The following is a 23,330-nucleotide window of genomic DNA, read 5'->3' as shown; positions in this document are numbered from 1 at the left end:
GAAGACAAGTTCAAGAGCAGAGGGCCCTTCATTGAGAATACCCGGCTTCCAGACATAGTTGGACACCATCTAGGAACTATGAGCTTGAGTGTCTGAGATGACACCTACAATTGATATAAAATATGAGCAGACACACAAAGGAAGCAAACCACCAGATTCTGCTCTAGTTGGTCAACGTAGAGCACACTGCATTAATTTAGCTGCAGGGTAACAAAGATAAGTCCACATTCAAAAAAAAAAAAGGTGGGGGGGGGGGCTGCAATCTTCTAGCTTAGCAAAAATAATAAGCCGCCTTGACCACTACTATCTGGACGTCCAAGAGTAGCCAAGGGATCAACAATTCACCCAATTTACAGACCTAGAGCAATAAATGCAAACTCCTTCGTTTGACAGGGAAGATCTTACTCCTGCCATTTCCATCAATTGATTTCAGCAAACGTTATCTTGATCTTTCCCACTTTGAGTTTCAGCCAACTAGCTTTCATCCAAGGCCCAATCTTGGCTAGACACTGGAATTGCCATCAACTTCACCATGAAGAGCAGATAAACTAGAGATATGTATGTGAATTAGGACCAGCATCCCATATCACTTAATTATCTCCCCCTGTGGCCTCATATACATGAATGGGGACAGAACACAGCAGTATACCTCAGGAGAGAGCTCTAGGGTCAGCAGAGCAATCACCCAACACAATCCCCTGAGTCCTCTCAGAGAAAACAGAATGGAGCCACTCAACAGTCACTCAGTTCACACCTATCAAGGTGATCTTATGTACCATTATGGTGTATAGAAGAATCAGCATGGACACTTGATTTCTTTAACCATCTCTGGGAGGAGATCACTGACCCACAAGATCAGTACAGTCTTTTATCATCATATATAAAGCCTTTCCACACCCCTTGACAACACATACAAGCATAAGACCTCAAAAACACTTTATTCAGGCTCAGATAGGACTTTCACTGCCAACACTCTTACAGCTATTTAATATCCCCTTTTCAGGGGAGAATGGCAATTGTGTATGGTTTGCAACTAACACTCCTAATTAGTGGGATTCAATAACCAAAGTAACTTTAATCAAAGCCCTGAATTTTCTGGATATCCATGAAGTACACAAAAAAGGGCACTCAACCCAAGTAACCTTGTCCACGTGTATGTGGGGATCAAAAATGGGAATCCTTGGTCTGTAGCAGCTGTGGTGAAACCAAGCTGTATATGGGCAGAAGGAGCAACAGCAGGCTGTTGCTTCCACACAAAAATGTTTATAGAGCACCTGCCCACTGGCCACTCACTACCTTCAAGTTTGGGTTCCAATGATTCCAAAGACGAAAGTAAATAAAAATTAAAAAAGTCAGCTTTTGGCTGAGCTCAAACATAGAAAATTTCAGCCAACAACATCACTTGAGAAATCCCTTGAGCATATGAAAAAGGGGGTTCTAACACAAGCCTGATAATGCTCTTTACTACAGCACCAGCAAATGCCATAACTTTGACAAACCGTGATCAGGATGAATTGTACATTCAGAAGTCTAAAAAAACCAGGGAGTTAAAATTCACTACTGCATATATTAATAAAGGCTAGATTAATATAAAATATTTTGCATAGGACAGTCATTTTTTTTGGTCCACAACACTGTAAAGACTTAAATATAATAAGTAATTAAACTCCCAGGTGTAAGGGTTTCAGCAGCAATTATGTAGAAAATGTAACTACAGACAATGAAAATAGTTGGCTTTGTTGGCTTTCTACCAAGTTATTCCTCATGAGTCTAGATAAAGTCTAAAAGTTTCAACTGTGATGGAAGAATTATATAGTATTTTATATTTTAGTTCTGTTAACAGTCATATAGTGCTGTATGATACCAAATGAAACAACACCCCAAAGAGGTTTATAATAGCAAAGCAAATATGAGTAGACATGATTGAAGTCAAAATTAAATGAAACAAGGTCATTAGAAGTTGCGCTATTGTTCATAAACCAAAAGGAAATGAAAGCTTAAAATGTATTTTTAAAAAATTCTAACAAACCACTCCAAATAAAAGGTTAGGTTTCAGGTTCTGTATTAGTCCTGAACTAAAGCATACTGTATCAAAATGGAAAAAAAGGCCCCTGAGATTCAAGAACTAATTTACACAGGGACTAAACTGAAGCTATTAAATTTCATCCTGTTTCTCTAAAAATAAAAATAATAACAAACATATTTAAATAAACCTATCATCACATATTAATTATGAAAAATATAAAAGCTCACTGTTCTATAGTAGTTCTTTATGACTACACAGGTTACTACAGAAGGACTAAATATAAGAAATTGAATACAAAGAGAATATTACAATATCACCACTGGAAAAAAATAATCGCCCTCCTCACAGCCCCAAGAGCTGCCAATGACTGCAAGGGGCAGGTGATTGTCCTAGTCTCAACACAGAAAATCCCTATCCTTTAGACTCACTGAACCTGGGCATCACCTGATGGCTTCCCCAGTTCACTTATGGAGCCTGAATCTATTCCATGGGGACCACAGGAAGGAAGGCACATCATGGGAACAAAGCAAAGGAAAGCGATGAAAGCGCCTGTACAGTGAGGGACGAAGAGGAAGGATGGACATGGAAGAAGAAGGGAGATTATTTAAAAAACCCCACATACTAACATGACCTGTACCTAGCATAACCATTAACATTTTGCTTATATATTTGTCTATTGTAATTTGTCTGTCTTGTCTTTATAGATTGTAAACTCTTTTGGGCAGTGACCGTGTCTTCCTGATCTATGTTTGCACCATATCTAGCACATTTTTAAGTAATAAATAACAATAGACACTTCAGATCTGGACACAAACTTCACCATATAGGACTCTCTCTCTAACAGGCTGAACAAGGCCAATGACTCCAAAAACCTTCAAACATGGAGGACATTCAGACTCTCCCATATTAGACCCCTGCCTGCTAATAAGGGTTAAATTAATGAGATGGCTTACATTAAGTGTAAGAATCACTTGAGTGTATTGATTAATTATTTGAGTGTTAGGGTTGTGATGGAAGCCAAGTCTTACCTTCAAAAATGTCTTTTTACCCCTTCAACAGCCTAGTGCTTTTGTAAAGGGGTCTGTACTTCATGGTGGAGTCCTGCCTTTTCCTTGGTTAGGATTACAAAGGTGATTCTTTATTCAACCTCCTAGGCACAGGCAGAATCCTGAAGTACCTCCTGACTCTGAAGCTCACACACCCATGCTGCCTAGTGTGATCACACAATCTCCCTAAGTCACAGCAAGGACTGCTACTACATTACATCATGGAGGGCTTAGGAGTCAGTTTTGACAAGATCATTATCCCGTAACCCAAGCTAAACCATCTTGTGAGCTACTACTGGCCAAGGAACTGATCCAACTCCCATTGAAATTAGTTGCAAATCTCTCATTGACTCAAACAAGAGCAGGATCATGCTCTAAGCCACTTTCTGGTAGTTTAACTGTATCCTGAAATACTTTACATAAGAATTTCAAAGATATCAGTATTACAGATAAGGTCTTATACACATTTCTAGGTAGTTGGAAAAAAATCTTTTGATCTGACAATAGCTGTAAGACTTATTCTAAAGCGGCCTGTATCACTGAAGTTGAGTAGATATCTTATCCTATTTGACATGCTGCAAATCAAAAGCTTTTCTTAAAGTACTCTCTACCTTTTTGTGAAGAGTTTCTTCAGGTGGAAATACAGTTGTCCAGTGGGACTGCTGAATTCTTATAGTTAAGTGGTAGAGCATTATTTTAGGAAATATTATCACTTTCTTTAGAAAGATTAAGCTTCCTCCAAATATTTATGGAAGCAAATCTTCAATGTTTACTGAGGAAAGCCTCCCACTAATATCACTGGAAATGTTGCTTGAGTAAAGGCTGCAGGCAATGTACAGTGATTCCTGCCTCTAAAAAATTAGCAGCTCTAAACTCTGGAACTTAAATTTTCTGTTGTTGCTGAGGCTAGAGCAAGATGTTACAAAGAGTACACTTTCACACCCTAACACCCACCTTTAAAAAAAAAAAAAAGTACATAAATGTGCTTTCAGCCACAAATATAATGTTCTTTAGATTTGACAAGTGGGGATTTTTAATATTTTTTTCATTAAAGGCCAGATCTCAAGATAACTGAAGTCAATGGAAATCTTTCATTCCCTTCAATTAGCATTAGATCTGACAAATGACATCGGTGTAAAGACTAAAACAAGTCTTATACATTAACTATTCCTTATTTTAAAATCCAAAAGCCTGCTTCAGTGGCAATTGGTAAATAATTTTCGATATTCAGAGTTAAAAAGTACCAAATATACAGACAGGGTCATTTGTTTTCAAAAGTTGCCTGGCTTCGTAGGGAAGAGAAATTAGATTTGTTCCAAGTGTAGGTATTGCTTCAATGGTGAAATCATTGCATAAGTGGGGTTAGTTGCTGTGCTCCAGAGGTTTATTTCTTTTCAATGACAATAAAAATGTTCCGCATGTTCATGCTGTTTTATGATTTTTTTTCTTTGCCCACTTTACCCCCAACAGGCACATCTCAAAGAACATTTCTATGAATAAATATCTTACATTAAAAGAACAAGTTTGGAGTCAATAGTGTTTTTTTTTTCATTTTTGCCTTTATTTTCTAGCAGTTCTTGGGATGACAACTGGACCTTTCCCTTTCTTAAATCAGAAGAAACCTCAGCAGCAAAGTCTAACCATGCCTCTCTGTTCCATAGCAGAAGAAGAGACAGTGCATTTGCATGAATGAACAATTTTGCCACTTGAGAACCCCCCTTTAAAGCAAAATACTCTGGATGCTAAGTTACAAATCAACACTTGATTCTCTCCCTCTCTTTTGCTCTGTTTGTTATCATAGGGAACAATGAGTTTTCTATTCTTGTGTTATATCAGACAGAACCAATGACAGAAATGGGACCAAGAGACTGAATTGCAATTTAGATTTCAACCACTGGATTTCAACATCCTATCCTTACTTTCAAAGATTTGAAATTAGGGACCTTAGTTTGTGGCTCACCTGCTTATATCAGTCTTGAGCAGGACATAAAATCGGGATCCCAGAAAAAAATTGATTTAGACTTCCACACAAAAACTTGTAAGCACTTTCAGAAAGTTTCTGGCCAGAATTTTCAGAAGGAAAACATTCAAAGCCTGATTTTCCAAATGGCTCAAATCCCACGTAGGAACCAAAATAAGTGGCCAGATTTTCAGAAGAGCTCAGTGGTTAGGTACTGAGCTCTTTTGAGAATCTACCCATGGACGTTACAATGACAGCTGCTGGGTGCTGTGTGGTTTTAAAAACCTGGCCCTTATTTAGATCCTAAATGGGACTTACACTCTTTGGGAAACCAGCCCTACTTGTGGGTGCTGAGAACTTGGAAATTTGACCCCGAGCTTATTTGAAAATCTGTCTTTACATTGCCAAACCCCTTGTTTCATGAAGTTATTGCCCGAGTCACCTAATTACTATTGGTATAACACCCAAGGCTGAGCAAGGCTGAATCTTAGTCACTTTGGAAGTGTTTTGATTTCTTGCCTCGTAATATTTAGCTTTCACACCAGAAAAATCACTGTACAAACATTAATTAGTTAATCCTCACTTCATCTTTGAAGTAGATAAGTATAATCCCAATTATACAGTGAGGGGAACTAAAGCACCGAGAGACTATGTGACTTGCTCCAGGCTACCCAAAAAGTCAGTGGCACAGCCAAGATTAGAACTCAGGAAATGTTTTCCAATTCCCAGTCCCATGCTCATTTCAGAATGATCACTGCACACTTTTAAAGCAGAACAGGAAGCTAAACTAGTGCCAAAATTCCTCTCTCGTGGGGGGGGGGGAGGTGGGCAATCTTCCCTCAGATGACAGAGAATACTCAGTATATATAGGATTAATACTTCTAAAATGTTAGCATTGGTAGGGCAACTTTACATTTTCTGAGCCACGTCCCCTTCCATAGCAATGTGTATGGAAAGAGAGGAGTGACATGAATAGATCTGCTGCACAAAGTGAGAGAACGTTGCTCTACAGCATTGTTCTGAGTCTGCGTGCCAGGCCTGACGTTACAAAGTGAATCAGACATGTCAATAAAGTGATAAAGAGCACTGGAAAACCTACATCTGTCCCTTCCACCTCCCGTCCCTCCCTTGGTGCTATTCTGCAGTTTTCTCCAGAATTTTAACAATCTTGAGTCTGCTATCCATGCTGTCAATGGCCATGTAATGGAATGCTAAGCCCCATCCAGATTGGAATTTAAGCCACTCATCATAAGAAACTTGCTAACATTGTTTTCTGCAGAAGTTACTGAAGTTTGCAGGCTGGAAAAGGGGAAGAACTTCATTTGATCCCTCCCATCTGATCAAAACCCACATCCTCTTTTCCTCTGTGTAAGGAGGCATCACAGCTAGTATGGCATGTGGGGAACCTTGCAGTAATTCAATGTGGCGTTTCACCATTGTCCAGGGCAGAGTTTTTTAGAGCTCTTCTCAAAAAAAGCTGCTCTTTTCATTTCCCCTCCACCACTTCTAAAACATAGGAATATACAGATTTCTCTGTTTAGGTTCTAGTCTTGTCCAAATGCAAATTATTCATTTTAATCATAGACAAAGGTGTTTCCAACAACATAAAATAGACATGATCCAAAGCCCACTGAAGCCAAAACGAATTTTTCCATTAATTGTGGATCAGGCCCTATTAGAGTTTCTTTTCAGACACTTACTGAAGATCCTCAGCTTCCAATGTAGATTCAATATCTTTGCAAATCAGGCAAGAGATGTCCCAAATTGGGCTCCAAAAAAAAAAAAAAAAAGGCAAACAAAAACAATCCATGGGGAAGCAATATCAGCGAACATGAAAATTTGGGCCATACTCTTAAGAGGCAGTGGGCTTCTGAGGATGATTTTATAATGAATATGGAGTATGTATTTCCTTATTGATCTGCTTACTGGTATATAAAATAGTAGCACTGATAATCACTTGTTATTCTGGGAAATCTCTGAATTATTTAATCAGTAAAAAAAACTTTAGAAATAACTGCCTTGTGTTTTATAAACCCAAAGCAAAATTATAACAGGAATTTAAACTGTAATATATTGCTGCAAGGATAATTATTAAGGGAAAACACAGCTGACATTTTCTGATTTATGCACACAATCAGAGATGGAGTCCAAGGACTGTGACATAATTATCTTCATGCTAACAATTTTTGTAAATCTCTTGACAGAATTTTAGCTAATTTTAAAATGCCTTCTGAAGATTAGCACTTAAAATTGTTGGGGAAAATAGCACAATTTATTAGCAAGGGTATAATTGTAAACCTTCCAAATACTCATTGTGAATATCATTTAGACAGTAACTCCTGCTTTAGCAGCTGGTATATAAGACTCCAGTTTATGGAATCTTGAAACAACAGAGAGTGGAATCTAATTAAACAGGATTACATGCCAAACAAAAATTATTAAAAACAGACTAATAGACAATTGTTATGAATTTAGAAATCTGCCAACTTCCTTTGATATGAACTTATGTAACTGTTAAAAGAAAAGCTTTATTCCTATAAAACCTAAACACTCTTAGTTGACTTTTTCTTTTCTTTTCTTTTTTTTCTTGACTTGGAACAGATTGCATTTCTACAATGAAACAACACAAAAAGCTAAATGATGCCATTGATCTTCTTTCAGAGATTAAGCATCCATCTGCTATTGGATAAAATGAGTAAAATATATATTTTTCATTTATTGTAGTGTTTTTTCTATGATTCATTAAAATTACCCAGTTATATTTCTATATAGGTAAACCCCTAGAACTTTGTGAGAGTAACATAAATTAGATCACACAAATGCCATTTGCTAAAGGGTTACCTACCATCCATTTGCTTCATCCATAAAATACGCTTTTTTTAATTAAAAAAAGTTTTTTATACATATTATAAAACTGTACATTATGCACAATACAGACCTACTAAATTCCTCCCTATTTGCTATGACTCCTTCTTCTGGTATGCTCTCAAGGGGTTCTTATTCCAAAGAGGGGAGTAGAGGAAGCTTAAAATGATATATGACCAGCTGTTCACTAAGAAAAGAAATCCAACTATTTTTTTTAAGTGTACGTATTCCTATTATCTTGAGAAAGACTCTCTTTAGCCCTAGGGTGTTTACATAACATTTGACACTACAGCATTCATAATATAGGAACATTTGTTATACAGCAATCTTCACATTACTTCATACATTCACTCTGGCCAATTGGGTTCTTTAAATGATTTTGAACATTCTACAGTAGCCATCTATATAAAAATATGTTTATTAATATCTCAACAATAGCACATATTCTTCCAATAGAAAAGGAGTCTAAGTTTTAGTAATAAATAAAAGTCAATACAAGAAAGTGTGTTAACTAGGATCCTCGATGGTAATCAGTGCCTCATTAGCCTAACAGCATTAGTTTATTCACTCAGTATTCCAGAAAAATATTCCCTTTAATGTTCTGTGACATTGTACATATATGAACATGAATCAAGTAACTCATTCTTAATGTCTTCCACATAAACACAGGGTGCCCTGAAAGCCAGAGTATTGATTGAATTGTATTGATGTGAGAATGCTTTAGTGAAAGCTGTTTTCGAACTCTACAGAAGTTTTAGAAATGTTTTTAATAATAATGTGTTAATTTGTCATCAGTGCTGCCAACATAACTGGAAATTTCTAACTGGTGGGAAAGTACTTCAGATGATTCTTAATTTATTTTAAAAAAAAAGTAAGACATACAGGAATTCCTTAAACCTAAAAGGCAAGGAATTAAATCAGAAGGTAAATTAATTAAAAATAATAAATAAAACCATACACTATAATTTACAGTAATTAAAGTCACAAAAACCCTTCCAATTTCAGTTGAGACAGCATTCTGCTAACTTTTCTGTCAGTGTGGTCCATGTGCAAATTTCAAATGGTAAATTCATAAAATGGTTCACATTTGCACAAGTGCAGAATATCTTCCTTCCATTCAAACTGTTGCCAGAGCAGATGCAGACACCATGTGTTTCAGCTGGGGAACAACGTATCTGATAATATTGATACAGTGAAGAGAAGAAAGACAAGTCTGAAAGAAGCAGTGACACAAAGCACACAGTATAACAAATAAGAGAGTAGAAAATCAAAGAACCCAAGAGAGAAGAACAAAAACTTGTAGAAAATGTGGAAGACGGCAAAGCAAAATATCCAGCAAAAGAGGCAGAGAGGACAAGAGATGCCACTAAATAGAATGCCTACTGCCCTGCAGCGTCAGAGGTGGAGAAGCTTTGTCTGAGCCAGCAGGGGAAAGAAAACCCTTAGGTCCTCCTTCAAGGATTGAGCTCACCCCGCCCCTTCTCCCCACCCCCATCTTTTTCCTCCCCTCCTCATGGCACACAGCTTGTTTCTGGGCTTGGGGAGGGGAGTCCTTCGCCACTTCACTGGATAGAAGGATGCAGCAGCAGCCCAGTATCTCCTGTGCGTGTTAAGGGAAGTTTTAAGTCCTTTCCCCTGAGATGCCAATTTACAACTGGGAATAACAGCTCAACCTTCCTTTTGGGATTAAAATACGACCAGTCTTTTAGACTTTGCTGTGAGCATTTTGCTAGTCATTGACTTTTGGGGACTAGAAAGGAATTTTACCCTCACTTTCAGATTAGCCTGAGCAGGGAGTGGTTTTTCCACCTCCTTCTCAGCAGCCAGTGGGTAGGCTGGGTGGTAAAATGTTGCAATTTGGTAAGTGCCCATGGGAGTAATTATTCAGCAGGGGTCCAGTTCTCTGATGAACCAGAATCAGAAGTGAATTATGAGGAGGCATCTCCTAAAGAAGGTGGTGAATGCAGTCGGGGCTCCCAATGTCCGGTACAGCAAGGTGGCCACGCCCTTCTCCCCATACTCCTCAAACTCTCAGATGAGGGCAGGACGATGGGGTCCCAGCAATGGTGCTGGAACCAGGTTAAAGGTTTACAAGGGGTTGGGCTGAGAGCAGCAGTACAAATTACTGAGGGAAGGCTCACCTACACCAGATGAGTTTTTGCCAGATAGTTTACCATGTCTATTAAATTGATAGAATTACAGCCTCATTAAACCACTGTCCTGGTGTCTTGTTTTCCTTCCAGTGGCATCTGGGACAGTAATATGCAGGTCACCAGGCACAGTGGAAATAACGCAGCTGGGAGTACTTCTGATGATGCCATATGCCTAGAAGACATTATCTTCAATAGACTGGACAGTTAAAAGCTTCAACGAGAGCAAGAGAAAGATTTCCTTCTGAGAATTCCCTTGATTTATTAAATCCTCCAGCCAACATGTCCAAGCACCCCTTAGATATTGAAAGACTAAGAACTTTAGGAGTTTAACTCCACACGTTTAAGTGCAAACTCCTAGTAACCACTGCATGTGATCCCACCACAGCTGATGTGCAGCCAAAGCTTTACTAAACTGCATGTGACGGAGGCACTCCAAAGACTCACTGTGGAAACAACAGATTAAATAGAATTACTATTACAGCATCCACCCGCTCAAGTGCTCAAAACTCTATGCGGGAGAATAAAAGCAAACTCACACTGTGTAACATAAAATATCACCCTGTATAAAAACTCAGCTATAATCTGTGCACTTAACTGCTTACTCATTTGTGTACTCTCCTGTAATCATCCCTTGGAAACAAACGATTACAAATGAATAAATTACCGCATAAACACAAATGAAGAGGTCCAATCTGAAAAAGGGTCTAAAAGGGAAATTAATAGATGGCCATCACTGGTAGGTCTAAACACATATGTGAAAGGGAAACAACAAAGCTTTACAGTGCTTTTGAAAACAGAGGAGGGATGAAATTAGATGGATTTTAGTTGGGCGCTAGGTCCACACCACAGGACTCACACCACAGCAAAAGCAAGATCACCTGTTGACTTCAGGTACATTGGTGGAATCCTTAAATAGCGGGTGAACCCAAATACTTGTTAGTACGCGGCTGAAGAAGGAAGCTCTGGCCAACACTCTTTAAGGTCTTTAAAACTTAGAAGTGCTCATTTAAAATCTGCCACTTCATAAATAGCCAATACAAAGAACATAAAACTGGAAAACAGGGTTACTTGCCAGTAACTGCTGTTCTTCGAGATGTGCTGCTCATGTCCATTCCACTATAGGTGAGTGCACGCCACCATGCACGGTTCCCAGAACTTATTTCCCCTTAGCAGACACCGTAGGGCCAGCTCTGGTGCTCCCTGGAGTCCCACGCACATGCCGCGGTATATGAGGCACCACCGGTCCTACGCCCCCTCCGTCCCTTCTTTCTGCCAACTCTGGCAGCGGGGACGCAGGGTGGGTTGTGGAATGGATATGAGCAACACATCTCGAAGAACATCAGTTACTGGTAAGTAACCTTGTTTTCTTCTTTGAGTTATTGCTCATGTCCATACCACTATAGGTGACTAACAAACAATACCTTGGAGGTTGGTAGGAGTTACCGGTGAGTTGCCCTCAGCACGGCTCTGTCAAATCCCATGTCCTCTCTCGCCTGCTGGACGATGGCGTAGTGGGACGTGAAGGTATGCACTGACGACCAGGTGGTGGCTTTGCAGATGTCCTGCAGGGGTACTCTCTCCAGGAAGGCTGTAGACAAGGCTTGAGCTCTGGTTGAGTGCGCTGTGATGGTTCCTGGAAGTGGCACACTCGCCTGCTTGTAGCAGAACTTGATGCATGATGTAATCCACGAGGAGTTGCGCTGGGTGGAGACAGGTGAGCCAGATACATGATCTATGTAGAAGGTTTCCTGCTGCCCAGCAGGACTTGTTGGACCTGCACCGAGCAGGCTCTCTCTCCCTCCGTCAGCCACAGAGCCTCCAGGCCGTGAGGTGCAGGGAGTCCAGGTCTGGGTGCAACAGGCGACCAGGGTCCTGGGAGAGAAGGTCGTGCCACCTCAGGAGCTCCATCTACAGGGCGATCAAGAGGTCCAGCAGCATGCTGAACCAGTGCTGTCTCGGCCAGGCTGGAGCAATGAGTATAATATCCACCCTGTCCCTCTTTATTTTCAGTCGGACTTTGGGCAGGAGCAGAATGGGCGGGAACGCATACATGAGGGTCCCCGTCCAGTTGATGAGGAACACTTCGGAAATTGACCTGGTCTCACGACCCCAGAGCGAGCAGAATCTCGGGCACATCACGTTCCAGGCTGACGTGAATAGGTCCAGTTGGGGAACACCCCACTTCTGGAGGATCATAATCACTACCTCCGGGTGCAGCAACCAGTCGTAGCGGGGTAGAAATGACCTGCTGAGGCGATCTGCTTCGTCGTTCCTCACTCCCGGGAGATGAGAAGCAGTCAAGTGGAAGTCATGCCTCAGGGCAAAGTCCCACAGATGGGTAGTTTCCTTGCAGAGAGCCGAGGAGCACGCCCCTCCCTGCCCGTTTATATAAAACATAGTTGCGGTGTTGTCCATCAGCACTTGCACCACTCTGCCTGTCAGGAATCGGAGGAACACCCTGCAGGCCAGGCGAATAGCCCTAAGCTCCTTCATGTTGATGTGCAGGCGCCTATCCTCCCCCGACCAGAGCCCCTGAGTGCTCAGGTTGGTGCTGATGGGGGCTCCCCATCCCACATCCGAGGCATCGGAGATGACAGCGACCAACGGGACCAGTTCCCTGAAAGGAACACCCTTCAACAGTGCCCTGGGAGACCTCCACCAGTCTAGGGAGGCTAGGATGGGTGGAGGAACTGTGACCACCCAATTCAGTGGGTGTCTGCTCGGCACATATACCAAGGCCAACCATTCCTGAATCGGCCTGAGCCTCAGGCGAGCTAGTCTCACTCCTCATATGCAGGCTGCCATGTGACCTAACAGATGTAGGCAGTGCCTGGCTGTTGTCGTGGGGCATTGGTGCAGCTGGGAGATGATAGAAACCATTTCCTCGAAACGTGGCTGAGGCAGGAAGGTTCTGGCCTGGGAAGCGTATAGGGTGGTCCCAATGAATTCTGTGCATTGCACTGGGGTTAGTGTGGACTTCTGCTTGTTTATGAGCAGTCCCAGCCTGCTGCACGTGGAGCAAGTGAGGATCACGCTCTCCTGCACTTGGGACCTGGATCTGCCCCTGATCAGCCAATCATCCAAGTAAGGGAAGATTTGCACACACTTTCACCTCAGGTGGGCCGCCACTACCACCATGCATTTGGTGAACACTGTTGGAGCTGAAGATAGGCCAAAGGGCAGGCTGTAAATTGATAGTGGGAGCCAGCCACCATGAAGTGGAGGAAGTGCCTGTGCCTGGGAAGGATGGACACATGAAAGTATGGGTCCTTGAGGTCGAGGGTGGCATACCAGTCTCCTGGATCCAGGGAAGAAATTACAGAGGCTAGGGAAACCATGCAAACCCTGCATCGTTTGACATATTTGTTTAGATGACTGTAACACGGGGTCCGGTCCGACTCCACGGTTGTGGTCCTTCCTCGGGCCCAGGCTTGGAGGAAGGCCATGCACCTTCCTTCAAGGGGATCATTAGCATCTGGAATGAGTCTATCGCCCTGGCCCTTGGCAGGGTGAGCGAGCAAGCAGTGTCCTCTAGTCAGGAGAGCAGGGGACGGTAATCACTCCCTGGGTGGCGAGGACAAGGGGGAGGGGAGGAGGATGCAGGCCCACCCGACTCCACTGGGTCCCAACCCAGGGCCCAAGCAGTGGCAAAGGCGTTGCCACTGAGTCGGCAGGACTCCCACCACAACACGCCGATGGGCCTTGCCCCATCTCAGCTACGGCTATGGCTGTCCCTGGGCCACTTCCTCCCCATATCCCCAGGTACCTGTTTCTGCTGGGTCCTCGGGGTAGCTGGGGTACACGGCCCGGGGTAGACTCGCCAGTCCCTCCTCGTCCACAGGTGGTAAGGTGGGGAGTTCCTCTGCGAGGGGCAGCTCCTCCAGGTCACAGGGCTTGGGGGATGGCTCAGCCTCAGGCAGCTCCTCCAGGTCCTGTCCCGTATCTGGGGGCTCGGCGTCAGGCAGCTCTTCCAGGTCGGGTCCGGCCTCAGGGGGAGAGGGGGGGAAATCTCCCAGCCCTCAGGCTCAGGGCACTCAGTCCAGTCTCCGGGATCTAGGGGCCTGGCTCAGTCCTTTGGGCCTGTAGGCCTAGGCCAGTCTAGAGGGCCCGGGGGCCCTATCCAACCCTTAGGGGTTGGTCGCTTGGGCTGCTCCCAGGGTCTTCGCTCCGGGAGGAACTCGCTTGGGGCAGTGGCCCAGCCTGGCCCGGTTCAGGCCTTTGCTGCAGCCGGCGAGATGGCGCGTCTGCCTCCGGCGGCAGCTTGTCTCTCTCTGAGCTGTGGGGCCTGCTTTTTATACTCTCAGCCCTGGCTGAGGCTCCACCCCTCTGTTGCTGGATTGATCGGCCAGCAGGACCTATCACCAGCTGGCCTCCCGGTTGCCAGGCAGACTGGGCTGCCGGCCCTTTCACTGTCCGGGCCCGCGGTTGTGGTCCTTTCTCGGGCCCAGGCTCGGAGGAAGGCCACTGCACCTTCCTATAGGGTCCCTCCATGGGGTCCGACTCCTCATCCGAGAAGTGTCTATGGGTCTTCTTCTGTACCGGGGGCACAGACTGCACCCCCGCTGACAGGGTGGATTCGGGCCCCGGTCCCATCTGGATGCCGCCTGCGGCCCAATAAGGCCATTGTTGCAGCCATTGTTCCTGGGGCCAAACCAGGGCTGACCGTGCCACCTGCTGTGATGCCTTGTAGGGGTGCTGGCTGTCCCAATGACTATCCTCCTTGTAGGACCCTGAGCCACTAGACTGGCGGTGCCATGGCCATCCTCGGTCCTGGGTGCCGTGCTGTGCCAGGGATCGTCCTCTTGACGCCTCCAACGTGGGGTGGAGTGGTGCCGACGGACGGAAGCACGCTCCGAAGAGCTCTCAGTACCCGAGCGCCGTCTTGGTACCGAGGACTTGCGGTACCGCTTGCCCCTTGGCGATCGAGACCTGTGCCACTCCAAACTCTGCAGTGCCGAGCCTGACTATGGCAACCGGGTTCCGCATAGAGTCCTCCGACAGTGACCGGATTCTACACCACCTCGGTGCGAGCGAACTTCTCGGTGCCGGGGAGCTGAAGCAGGTGTCGTCTGAGAACCGCCTGGCGGACCTCGACCAGTGCTGCCTCTTGGCCTGCGCTGTCTCCAGAGCCGGAGACTGACGTTGGCACTGAGAGGGAGACTCCGTACCGAATCTCTTCTTTTTCGGCACCGGGGATGTTGCTCGGTGCCGAGTTGAGGCCAGTGCCAGCGGTGCACTCTGTACCGAAGTGACGCTCAGTGCGGAGGTCGAGCAGGACGGCTCGAACATCAGGCGGCGCGCTGCCTCCATGAGCAGGGCTTTTAATTGGATCTTTTGGTCCTTCTGAGTCCACAGTTTAAAAACCCTGCATATCTTACACTTGTCTTTCCTGTGCTCTTCCCTGAAGCACTTAAGGCACCGATCGCAGGGGTCGTTGAGCAGGAAAGCCTTCCTGCAGGAGGCACACGGCTTAAATCCAGGCGACTGGGGCATGGCCCGGCTGCTTTAAATCCCTCAGGGACTTCTTATCTAAATACACTTAACACTACTTAACTACTTAAAACTAACTGAAGTACTTCAAAAAACTAAGAGTTCAAACAAGGGGAATAGTACTTGTAGAGCGCAAGGGTAGTTCCAGCAACCGTCACAGGCAGAAGGAAGGAACTGAGGGGGCGTATACCGCGGCACGTGTGCCCGACTCCAGGGGGCACCAGAGCCAGTCCTATGGGGTCTGCCAAGGGGAAAAAAGGTTCCGGGAACCGTGCACGATAGTGTGCTCTCACCTATAGAGGAATAGACATGAGCAATCACTCGAAGAAGAATATGGTGATTGTGATAGTTCAAATCAGCGAGGGTTCAGGTTGCTGCATATGATGAAGCAAGCCTACCGAGACAACAATAGAGGCAGACTTACAATAGACTGCTTTAAAGAGGAGCCTACAAGGACAGCAACTGGGGGTGAGTTGAGAACAGCATGGGAAACAGGTGAGTGCAGAGCGACAGGGTCTCTGCACAGATAGCTTTGTAGGATCCACAAATTTTGGAGTCAAAACACCCTTCCCATTGTACAGGAGGGGAGGGCATATCTTGCCCCCTTTTATCCCAATGGAACAATCCAGGGAGTTCTCTGCAAGAGCCACTCCCCTTCCTGGAATATACGATGCAGTAACTGGCAAAGAAAGCAGGGTGCCCCTGATGTGGGAATAGGGCATTATGCAGTTCAGTCCAACACAAAGAAAATTAAGATACCAGAAAATTCTCCTTGTAAAAATGGAAACAAACAATCATGTGAGGCAACATATGAAATTATAATACTAAGGCACTTTCCAAGAACTGAGTGAAGTGCTGAGAAAGCACACTGTAGATTGACTTCTATCCTGAAATAGCACACAAGCGGAGCAGCAGTCTCGTGGCACAACAGACGACTCAGAGAGCAATTAAACAAATTTCCTCCTGTGATAATTGAGGATGCTTACCATAGGTCAAACCAAATATAAAATAAAATAAGACTGTTCTCAAAGGAATTACATAAAAGTAGTAAGTGAACTTGGAAAGTGCCTGGCAGAGTCAAAGGCACAAGAGCTAGGACTATGAAAAATATTTTTTCCCAGTGCAACTGAAATGCAGCTTCTCTGCCCCCAAAACCAGATGAAGTCAGTTTTTACTGAGGATAAGCTCAGCCAATCAGGAAAACAAAGCTACCATGAAACTTGCCTCTACTGGCTGTAAGAAGAACTCGGACAAACTGAAAAAGGCTGCAGAGAATGAAGGCCACTCCCTATGTGAGGATCCTGTGGGCTGCGGTAAAACTACCACTTGCATTTTATACCAGATTTTGCCACCACTGCCATTCCTCCCAGGAAACTGAAGGAAGAGAATTGTGACTTTCAGTGCTCTGAATCTTGTGAAAAAGCTATAGGCTCCATAAACAAACGTCACCAAAATGCTACCCAAATCTCATATTTTGATTCATATTATAGAATCATAGAAATGTAGGGCCAGAAGGGACCTCAAAACGTCAACAAGTCCAGGCCCCAGCACTGATGCAGGACCAAGTAAACCTAGACCATCCCTGACAGATGTTTGTCCGACTTGTTCCTAAAAACCTCCAATAATAGGGATTCCATGGCCTTCCTTGGAGACCTATTCTAGAGTTTAACTACCCTTATAATTGGAAAGCTTTTCCTAATATCTAACCTAAATCTCCCTTGCTACAAATTAATCCCATTAATTCTTGTTTTACCTTCAATGGACATAGAGAACAATTGATCACCATCCTCTTCATAACAGCCTTTAACATATATGAAGACTTATCAGATCCCCCACTCAGTCTCCCCTTTTCAAGAAAAAAGGCCCAGATTTTTTAAGCTCAGGTTTTCTAAACCTTTTATTATTTTTGTTGTTGTCCTCTAGACTCTCTCCAATTTATCCACATCTTACTAAAGTGTGCTGCCCATAACTGGACACACAACTCCAGAGAGGCCTCACCAGCCAAGTAGAGTGGGACAATTTCCTCCCAGGTCTCACATAAAACACTCAGGTTAATATCATTAGTGCATTAACTGTTTTCACAACTGCATCTCATTGCTGACTCATTCAATTTTTGATCCGTTATAATCCCCAGACCCTTTTCAGCAGTACTACCACATTTCAGTTTTGTAGTGGAGCATCTGATTTTTCCTTCCTCGGTGCACTGCTTTTGCACCTGTCTCTGTTGAATTTCTTATTGATTTCAGACCAATTCTCTCATTTTTCAAGGTTATTTTGAATTTTAATTCTGTCCTCTAACATGCCTGAAACATTTCCCATCTTGGTGTCATCTGCAAATTTTATAAGCACACTCTCCACTCCATTATCCAAGTCATTAATGAAAAAGTATTGAATAGTACCCGACCAGGACAGACCTCTGTGGAACGCCACTAAATATCCCCTCCCAGTTTGACAACGAATCACTGATAACTACTTTTAAAAGTACAGTCTTTCAACCAGTTGTGTACCCCCAATAGTAATTTCATCTATACCACATTTCTCTAATTTTCTTATGAGAACATCATGTGGGGCTGTATCAAAAGCCTTATTAAAATCAAGATATATCACGTCTACTGTTTCCTCCTTGTTTGATAAGCCAGTAACCCCATCCAAGAAGAAAATTAGGTTGGTCTGGCACGATGTGATCTTGATAAATCCATGATAGCTAGTCCTTATAACCCTATTATTCCCAAGGTGCTTACAAATTGATTTTTTAAATAATTTGTTCCAGTATTTTTCCATGTGTGACACTGAAATAATTGTGAACAGTATCTCAGTACATTCAGGAGGTCACCTTATGGCAGAATAAACCCACCAGAAGATGACCGTTTTAGACTATGGCTCTTGTGTGGGCCCCCAAACACCTTCACATGTATTTGCATAGTGCAAGACCATCAAATGTTTCATGCTTCATTTGGGAAAATCAAAACAAAGCAGCCAATCTCCAATGAAAGAAGTGGTTTGCTGCTCTAATGGCATAACTTCAAACCACTGTACTATCTGGGAAATAGAACAGACTCTAGCAGACTGTCACATTTGAGGAAGATGAAAAAGGTGTTTGCATCAGATCCCTTATTTTGTTGCTGTAATAAAGTGTTTACATATTACTGAATGAAGGAAGACTTCATTGTCTCATTCAATAACACCAGATGAGACGGAAGAGTGTCACAGATGCAAAACGCAAATGGTATTTTTCAGCGTCACTGTGCCTTGATCCATTTATGTATTTTAGGCTTTCCTTGTGCTCACATTAACATCAGCCAGAAACCTCACAGCATAAGTTGGAGTGAGTCCACAAGTCACATACTTTGGAAAAGAATATAGACTATGATTTCTCACATATTTCCAACTTCTATATGAGATAAGAGGACAAGCCCTTTTGACTGAGATTTTCAAAGCATTCTAGGGGATTTAGATACATCTTCCATTAATTTCACTCTACAACGGATAGTCTAGGAACAAGTTTCTGCCATTTTTGCAGAAGAGCTTTGAAAATAAACTGCACATATCAAGGTTAGAGGACTATAGCTATATATGTTCTTATACAGTGTTCATCACTGTAGCATCTGAGATCTTGTTTTAACATACCACAGCAAATGTGCAGTAACTCAAGAACCTCATTGTCTCTATGGCATACAAGATATCCAGAAAAGACCAAAAAGAACATTAAATTAGAATACAGTTACAAGAAAAAGAAGAAAAGCTGGCAAAGGGAGAAAAAAAATCACATGCTCAGTACAATCTACATGATGTACAATACACTTCTTCATCTTACTAAATATATTTTGCTCCTGTGAATCCTTTTTCAGAAGATCAGAGGCATAGGTTATTTTTATGACTGTACTGCTTACAAAATCTTAGACCATATGTTGATCACCTAATTATAAATAAAGAATATATTTCAATCAAAATTAAAGGAAAAAAAGAAAATAATTAGTTTTCAATAAGCATAATGTTCTTTGTATAGGATATTATGGATCTCTAATAAATTTTAAGAATTTTACAGTATAAATCCAGAGGAAAAGGAAAAAAATCAACTTATTTCTCTTTTTTTAAATGAGACGCAACTTAAAAATAAGAATTTTACTGTGTGTAGCACAAACAGCGGAGAGGAAAGGTGGTTAGATCATTGGTCTGGGATGTGGGAGATCCAGATTCAATTACCTGCACTATCACGAACTTCCTGCATGATCCTGGGCAAGTCATTTAGCTTCTCTGTGCCTCAGTTCCTCTTTTGTAAAACAGGGATGATAATGCTTGGTGATGCTACCTCACAGAGGTCCCAAGGAGGAGATGGGCATAACTGCAATAAAACCAGTCACTGAAACATCAGGAAATGATGCTCCTATGATCAAAATGATCCTGGGATATACACATATTGAGTAAAAAAAAAGGTTTTATATGGTGACTTTCATAATAAACGAATCCAAAGCTCTTAACATAGCAAATGATACTGCCAGTAATAGTAGTACGGGAACCCAGCTGTAATGATGCTTTTTGCTTACACCCAGCCTTGAGCATTAGAAACCACAAAAGACCTCAATTTAATGTGCCAGCTGAGGGGAAAGGATATCTAACAAAGCAGAACCTTAGTTCTGATGATTATACTTGCTTGCTAGCTTTGTCTTCCTATTTACTGCCTTATTGGCATGGTCTTCACTCCCATTGGGAGTGTCCAGGGTCTTGCCCTGAAGATCCCTCCTCTCCAACACACTCCTGCTTTGGGGGCCCAGCAATATTGCATTCCCCATGAGTGCACTGCCTTTTAAACTTTTTTTAAACTGTGGTAGAACAGACCCCAAGGGGTACAATCGCACAACAGGAGGCACTCCAGCTACTCCCAAGGCAAGAACTCCACGGCAATTGTCAAGCAAGCCAGGAAAATTAGGTTATTATATTCAAGAATAGAAGCCTGAAGCATGGTTCCTAAACATGAATTTAGGCATCTAAATAAGTGGCCAGTGTGCTGCAGAAAAAGTCCTTCAGGAAGTGTACAGATGCCACATTACCTGTACACTCTCCATGCAGACTTTGGTTGCCTATGTCACTTCCTGAAGGGGAGCAGTGACCATGGCTATACCACAGAGCTCACACTGTAGTGCTGTTAACGCAGCCACTCTACGACAATGGGGAGAGGCCTCTTCCATTGACTTACAGTCACTAAGGGAAGCGTAGTACTGTACAGTTGACTACTACAGCCTGCGCTTAGATGGGTGAAACTTATGTCGCTCAGGGGGAGTGGCTTATTCACACCCCTGAGCAACATAACTTATACCCACTTAAGCTGTAGTGTGTACGCAGCCAGAAAGAAAAGAGCCCAGGACAGGGTAGCTGCAAGCAGCAGCTGCATGGAGCAATAAGAACTTTTGTTTATCTTATTTCTGTACATAGTTTCCGTTCTCAACAAATGGTCTATCTTGAAACCAGTCTGTTCATAGAGTAAGGTATTACAGCCAGATCTTCAGAAGTGCTGAGAACTCAGTCATTCCCCTGGACCCCAAAGGGAGCCAGTGGTGCTCAGCATTTTGAAATCTAGACCAGTCTCCAATCTGTATTTTTCGGTTAAATTTCCTGTTTAACAAAATGCTTATGCAATAGGTCTCCGAGATTCTAAAACAGATTTGTATGGTATTAGATAGTATTATCTGAGAAATAGGATGCAATCTTGAAATTAAAGGATCATAATGGATATGCACAAGCATCTGAGTTAAGGTCGCACATTAAATCTTAACTTGTACATTTTCCAAAACTCAAGACCTAAAGCTCTGACCTTGCAAATATTTACATATGTGCTTATCTTTAAGTATAAGAGCAGTCCCATTATCTTCAATGGGATCATTAGCTTGTTTGTAGTTTCAGTGCCTACATTTGCATCCTGAACAATGCACTCATGGTTTGTTTTGATTTTTTTTTTTACTTAAATCCAATGTTATTTGAATAGTGGGATGTATATTAATTTTTAGAAGTGTCCCCCATTGATTTAGGTGCCTTAGTCCCATAGTTTTATGCTCCTAAATCACTCAGTTTTGAATTTTACCCTAAAATCTTCAGAATAATTCTACAGAAACCTAAAACTCTTACTATATATAACCTTTTGTAGCAAACACTGGAACTATTAGCCATTCCCCAATGCCTAAAAGATGTTACAATATTACAGAGGACTGAGCAGAGCAATTAAAAACAGCAATCATTATTCGCTTAAAACAATATTTCCAAATTTTTGTTTTTTCCTCTCCAAGCCCTTCTCATTTGCAAGTGTCTAATTCTTATAAAACAGTGCCCCAAATTTCCGTTGTGTTCATTTTATTTGCACTTTCCATTTAAAATTTTTCTTCAGTAGTGCCCTATCTTTTCTTTTTTCATTTTATTGCTTGAGTTTTTTCTCCTGTTCTCTCTCTCTTTGTTTCTTTCTTTCTCCCTTATTCTTCACTAATTATTTCATGTCTCCTGGTTCTTTCCATTTTATAAATGTGTCATGACTTCTTATTTATTTAGTTAGTTATTGCATTCCTTTATTCTGCTTCTGCAGCTTTCTGATTTCTATGTGCTTGCCTAACTATTACCCAAATGGCTCCAAGCAGGACATTCTCAAATTGAAGAATAAATAAATTAAAAGAAAAATACTATCTGTGGTAGTGTGATGTTGCCTAGCAACACTGTGAGCCTCTCCACATCTTTTCTAGAGCTCTGGTGGTAAGGATGCTTTTCAGAATTATTGCTACAAATGTATGCAAGGATCTTATTCGCATTTTTTGTCTGTTCATTGACAAATGCACACGAAGATCTAAATGGCAAAATGGTGAATGCTACAAAGCAAGCATCAGGAACTAGGCTTCCCTACCAGGCACAATAGATCATAATCCATTCTTTGGCGCAGAATCCCCTGCCTCATGACATGCTCTATAAAGCACGAGGTAACTAAGTTAGTTAAATAAAACGAAAATATTTTTTCTTTTGCAATTCAAGCACTTGTGAGTTACTAAAAAAATCTCCATTGACAACTGGGTTTACAGAGATAAAATTGTCAATTAGACATTCAAAATAAGCATTCTTTTTCTTCCAAACTTCTTTCTAAAGGCTTTAATCTACATAAAAAGCAACAAACACTCTCCAATTACTATAAAATGGAATAAAGTACAAGCAGCTTTGTGAAGCCTTGAAAGTGTAATGGGATTATCAAAGAAATTGTGTTTGTTCCTAAAGCATTTGGACCAAATCCTGAGAGATGCGAAACATCTGCAACTCCCTCGGACTTCAGATGTGATAAAAGTGGAAGATTCAGTAAACCCCAATTTAAAAAATAAACCAGTTTGCTAAGCAAAGTTTATTGGTGCCAACAGCACTTATGCAGCTCAGCAACAAACTAATATATGATTTTATAAGTTAATTTGTATGATCCCCTAGAGTGAGACATTTATGCTTGATCCCTTATTTTCAAACAATATAAAACATTTTATTCTAGCTCAAGAGAACAGATGCTAAACTCATGTCAGATTTGCTCCCCTCTCTGGCAGGAATGACGGAATCCTTGAGGAAGCCAATGACAGCCTTGCCTGGAGAAAGGAATCTTCATGTTCTTTGGATGAGAATGGGTTTGCCGGTAGGGCCATAGGAGACAAATACATCTAAGAAATCAGGAGTTAAGGAAAAATAAAATAATGAAGGTAAGGCCTGGTCTACAATAGAAAATTGTGTCATCTTAACTACGGCATCCAGTGTGTGAAAAATCCACACCCTTGAGAGGCATAGCT

At 42.4% G+C, this 23,330-nt stretch overlaps 1 protein-coding gene across 12 annotated transcripts in view; it reads right to left on the bottom strand.

Annotated features, from left to right (window-relative positions):
• The window catches only part of DPYD (dihydropyrimidine dehydrogenase), a 490,220-nt gene that overhangs the window by 422,895 nt on the left and 43,995 nt on the right, over positions 1 to 23,330 (bottom strand). Inside the window, exon 3 of one of the 12 annotated variants that reach the window (XM_067538402.1) lies at positions 19,744 to 19,882. The exons of the other annotated variants lie outside the window; for them this stretch is intronic. Within the exon in view, the coding sequence (XP_067394503.1) occupies positions 19,744 to 19,785 (42 nt within the window). The 5' untranslated portion in view covers positions 19,786 to 19,882. The remainder of the gene's footprint in view (positions 1 to 19,743; positions 19,883 to 23,330) is intronic. 12 annotated transcript variants of the gene reach the window in all.

The sequence above is a fragment of the Emydura macquarii genome, unplaced genomic scaffold, assembly GCF_026122565.2.
Source record: "Emydura macquarii macquarii isolate MOO-44397 ecotype Brisbane River unplaced genomic scaffold, CSIRO-AGI_Emac_v2 contig_480, whole genome shotgun sequence".
NCBI classification, from domain to species: domain Eukaryota; kingdom Metazoa; phylum Chordata; order Testudines; family Chelidae; genus Emydura; species Emydura macquarii.
This window is presented reverse-complemented; position numbering and strand designations above follow the sequence as displayed.